This window comes from Lupinus angustifolius, chromosome LG15 (assembly GCF_001865875.1).
Source record: "Lupinus angustifolius cultivar Tanjil chromosome LG15, LupAngTanjil_v1.0, whole genome shotgun sequence".
Classification (NCBI taxonomy): Eukaryota; Viridiplantae; Streptophyta; class Magnoliopsida; order Fabales; family Fabaceae; genus Lupinus; species Lupinus angustifolius.
The window spans coordinates 5,743,463-5,748,356 of record NC_032023.1 but is presented as its reverse complement, the minus strand read 5'-3'; the positions used below and the strand labels follow the sequence as shown (position 1 = coordinate 5,748,356).

The following is a 4,894-nucleotide window of genomic DNA, read 5'->3' as shown; positions in this document are numbered from 1 at the left end:
GGAGATCCTTATCTTGTGGAGATTAGATCTCCCTTGATTATAGCCTTGTGGCTTTTGGCTCAAGCTTTTCCCTCCAAGCTTTTCATCCATGCTCTATCTCCTTGCTTTATCTCTTAGCTTTTGGACGTGCTCTTTTCCCTCCAAGCTTTCATCCAAATGTTCTATCTCCTTGCTTTATCTCTAAGCTTTTGGGCGTGCATCTTTTCCCTCCAAGCTTTCATCCAAATGTTCTATCTCTTTGCTTTATCTCTAAGTGTGACCGTGCCTCCTTTCCTACAAGACATGAACCTTCATAAAATTAAATGTAATAAAATGACACCTAAATTAAAGACATGATAAATAAAAGTCCTAAACTAGTGTGGGTTTTAAGACAACTCCCACTTATTTATGGTCCTAATTACTAATGTAAGAACTAAAGAGATCAAGGTGGATCCTCCCTTAGGCCGTGGCCTTCCTTGAGCTCTTCATTAAGACTTATGCAAATTAAAGCCTTCTCTTCATGCTTGGTCCCATTTGCACTTGTTTCCATGATAGAAAATATGAGTTGCCGAAGTGCTTCTTGGGCCTTTTTGGTCTTAGCTCTAGTCATAGGTCCTCCTAAGCCATGTAAAGGGTCTTCAATGATGTTATGTCCCAATGGGTTTACATCATCCCCTCCTTCTTCGAAAGAATTCGACCTCGAATAAGCATTTTCATCACCTGTATCAAAAAAAGTTAAGTCAGCCACATTGAAAGTAGCACTAATATTTCCATACTCACTAGGCAAGTCCAATTTGTATGCATTGTTGTTTATCCTTTCCAAGACTTGAAAAGGGCCGTCCCCTCTAGGTTGAAGCTTTGATTTCCTTTGAGATGGAAATCTTTCTTTTCTCATATGGATCCAAACCCAATCTCCTGGTTCAAAGATGACTTCCTTTCTTCCCTTGTTGGCTGATCTTGCATAACTCTCGGTTCTCTTCTCAATTTGTTCCTTCACCTTCTCATGTAGCTTCTTCACATACTCAGCCTTGGCTTTACCATCTTTATGTTTCAACAATGATGTACCTGGAAAAGGTAATAAATCAAGGGGAGTTAGTGGGTTAAAACCATAAACAATTTCAAATGGTGAATGCTTTGTTGCACTATGAGTTGCCCTGTTATAGGCAAACTCCACGTGGGGAAGGCACTCTTCCCATGCATTTAAGTTCTTCCTTAGGACAGCCCTCAACAAGGTAGAGAGTGTCCTATTGACCACTTCAGTTTGCCCATCTGTTTGAGGATGGCATGTGGTAGAGAAAAGAAGCTTTGTGCCAAGCTTTCCCCAAAGGGTTCTCCAAAAGTGACTTAGGAATTTGGCATCCCTATCACTCACTATGCTCCTTGGTAAGCCATGTAGCCTTACCACTTCTTTGAAGAATAACCCTGCAATATGACAAGCATCATCAATTTTTTTGCAAGGTATAAAATGAGCCATTTTAGAAAATCTATCCACTACAACAAAAATTGAATCTTTGCCACTCTTAGTTCGTGGTAAAGCAACCACGAAATCCATGGATAAGTCTATCCATGGTGAATCAGGGACGGGCAATGGAGTGTAAAGTCCATGAGGCATGGCCTTGGACTTAGCCCGTTTGCAAGTAATGCATTTTTCACATAAAAGTTGAACATCACGCCTCATATGAGGCCAATAAAAGTGATCATGCAATATATCAAGGGTCTTTTGGGAACCAAAATGACCCATCAGCCCCCCTTCATGGGCTTCTCTCAACAGTAAATCCCTTACAGAACTCTTAGGGATACAAAGTCTTTTATCTTTAAAAAGAAACCCTTCATGCCTATAATAACCCTCATGGGCTGAATTCATGCACTTGGCATAGTGTGTAGCAAAATCAGGGTCATGTTCATACAAGCCCTTCACACATTCGAGACCTAAGAGCTTGGTCTCTAAGGTAGCAATCAAAGCATGCCTTCTTGATAAGGCATCAGCTACCACATTAGCTTTTCCCTTTTTGTGTTTAACCACATAAGGGAATTGCTCCAGAAATTCCACCCACTTGGCATGTCTTTTGTTTAGCTTGCCTTGCCCCTTTAAATATTTAAGTGATTCATGATCACTATGAATAACAAATTCCTTGGGCAGTAGATAATGTTGCCAAGTTTGTAAGGCCCTCACTAGGGCATATAGCTCTTTATCATATGTAGAGTAGTTAAGGGCAGCCCCCCCTAACTTCTCACTAAAATAGGCAATAGGATGCCCATCTTGCATTAGCACAGCCCCAATTCCAACATTTGAAGCATCACACTCAATTTCAAAGGATTTTGTAAAATTTGGTAATCTCAAAATTGGAGCGTGTGTGAGCTTCTCCTTAAGCCTTTTGAAGGCTTCTTCTTGCTTATCACCCCAATGGAACCCCACATTCTTTTTGACCACTTCATTTAGAGGTGCAGCCAAGGTACTAAAGTCCTTGACAAACCTTCTATAAAAACTTGCAAGGCCATGAAAACTTCTCACATCCGTGGTGCTTTTTGGAGTGGGCCATTCTTGGATAGCCTTTATCTTTTCAGGATCTACGTGTACCCCATTAGAACTGATTATGAAACCAAGGAATATCACGTGATCAACACAGAAGCTGCACTTCTCAAGGTTGGCGTATAGCTTCTCTTTCCTTAATATAAGCAAAACACTTTTTAGGTGTTCATAATGTTCATCAAGACTCTTGCTATATATTAGGATGTCATCGAAGTACACCACAACAAATTTTCCAAGGAAATCCCTTAGAACGTGGTTCATCAGCCTCATAAATGTGCTTGGCGCATTGGTTAAGCCAAAAGGCATTACCATCCACTAGTACAAGCCATATTTTGTTTTGAAGGCTGTTTTCCACTCATCCCCTTCTCTAATCCGAATTTGATGGTACCCACTCTTCAAATCCACTTTTGAGAAGATGCAGGCACCATGTAATTCCTCTAAGAGATCATCCAATCTAGGAATGGGATGTCTATATTTGACCGTGATGTTGTTCACGGCCCTACAGTCAGTGCACATCCTCCAGGCTCCATTTTTCTTTGGAACTAGGATGACTGGGACTGCACAAGGACTTAGACTTTCTTGAACCCAACCCTTGTGCATAAATTCCTCGACTTGTTTTTGAATTTCATTAGTCTCTTGAGGATTGCTCCTATAGGCAGGCCTATTGGGCAATGATGCACCAGGAATCAAGTCAATATGATGTTCAATGCCCCTTAAAGGTGGAAGTCCACTAGGGACTTCTTCAGGGAATACATCATTGAACTCATTCAAGAAGTCTTTCAAATTTTGAGGCATAGAAGCCTTATCAATAGCCGTGCTATTTAAGCAAAAACTTTGGCACAAAAGTAAGTACATGGGCTGCCTTGTGACTAGGGCATGCTTTACTTCACTTTTTGTGACAAAGTAGCTTTTCTTTTGATCCTTTCGATCATTCTTCTTGACTTGGCTAGAGTCTATGGTTTCAGCCGTGACCTCCTTTTTCTCTTGGTCAATCTTTTCTTTCAGCCTACGCTGATCATCACTCACTTGTTTTGGGGACAAGGGTGATAAGACCATTTTATGATTATTATGCATAAATGTGTACTTGTTAGTACGCCCTTCATGGGTAGCATTTTTATCATATTGCCATGGTCTTCCCAATAGCATATGGCTGGCCTCCATGTTGACCACATCACATAGGACTATGTCCTCATATTTTCCAATGGAAAAAGGGACCTCAACTTGCTTATTCACGACCATCTCCCCCACATCATTAAGCCATTGCAGCCTATATGGTGTTGGGTGTGCCTTGGTGATAAGCTTCAATTTAGACACCGTTCTTGTGCTAACCACGTTAGCACAACTTCCTCCATCAATGATGAGGGTACATATGTTACCTTGTACAAGGCAGCGAGCATGAAAAATGTTTTCTCTTTGACTTTCCTCATGATTTCGGTTTTGACTCCCAAGGAGCCTCCTAACCATGAGTAGGTCTCCATCGGGCATATTAAGATCACCCTCATTGTCATGTTCTTCATCACTAGCTGACTCAGATTGGGACTCAATGTCCCCATTTAGAACCATCATAGTTCTTCTTGTAGGGCATTGAGACGCAATATGGCCACGCCCCAAACATTTAAAACATTTTATATCACGGCTCCTTTGATTTGGATCAAGGGGCTGCTTACCTTGGGACTTGGTTGTCCCCACGGCTTCTTTAGAACTAGGGACAATTTCTTTTGTTGCATTGCCCTCCTTCTTGCTTTTGTCTTTCCAAGTATTTGGTGGATACTTGGTTGTTGAATTAGAGGAGTACTTAGACTTCCTCCTCTTGATTTGTTGCTCTACCTTGATGGCCTTTTGGACAAGGTCATCTAACTCAACATATGGTTGAAGCTCCACAATATCCTGAATTTCAGGGTTCAACCCATGTAGGAACCGAGCCATTGTAGCTTCTCGGTCCTCATGGAAGTTGGACCTAAGTAAGGCCAGCTCCATCTCCTTGAAGTATTCATCAACCGATTTGTTACCTTGAGTTAGTCTTTGCAATTTGTTATGCACATCTCTTTGGTAGGAACTTGGAACAAACCTTCTCCTCATCACCCTCTTCATCTCCCCCCAAGTATTTACTACTTCCTCACCATACCTCCTCCTCTCCTTTTGGATCTGGTCCCACCACACCATAGCATATTCCTTAAATTCTAGGGCAGCAACCTTTACCTTCTTTTCCTCACTATAGTGTTGGCATTCAAACACTTGTTCCATCTTTAACTCCCACTCATGATAGGCCTCAGGGTTATTAAGTCCTAGGAATGTAGGGACTTTTATTTTTACTCCATCTTATCCTCCTCCTCATCCTATCCTCAGCTTATCCTCATCCTCATCCTCATCCTCCTCCTCCTCGTC

The 4,894-nt window shown here is 41.6% G+C and overlaps 1 protein-coding gene across 1 annotated transcript in view; it reads right to left on the bottom strand.

Moving 5' to 3' along the window:
- Window positions 1–4,753, bottom strand: part of LOC109327670 — a 7,210-nt gene extending 2,457 nt beyond the window's left edge. The window contains exons 1-5 of the mRNA XM_019560837.1: window positions 3,620–4,753; window positions 3,026–3,271; window positions 1,947–2,578; window positions 1,045–1,814; window positions 700–891 (exon numbers count right to left, since the gene is read on the bottom strand). Of these exons, the coding sequence (XP_019416382.1) occupies window positions 700–891; window positions 1,045–1,814; window positions 1,947–2,578; window positions 3,026–3,271; window positions 3,620–4,753 (2,974 nt within the window). The remainder of the gene's footprint in view (window positions 1–699; window positions 892–1,044; window positions 1,815–1,946; window positions 2,579–3,025; window positions 3,272–3,619) is intronic.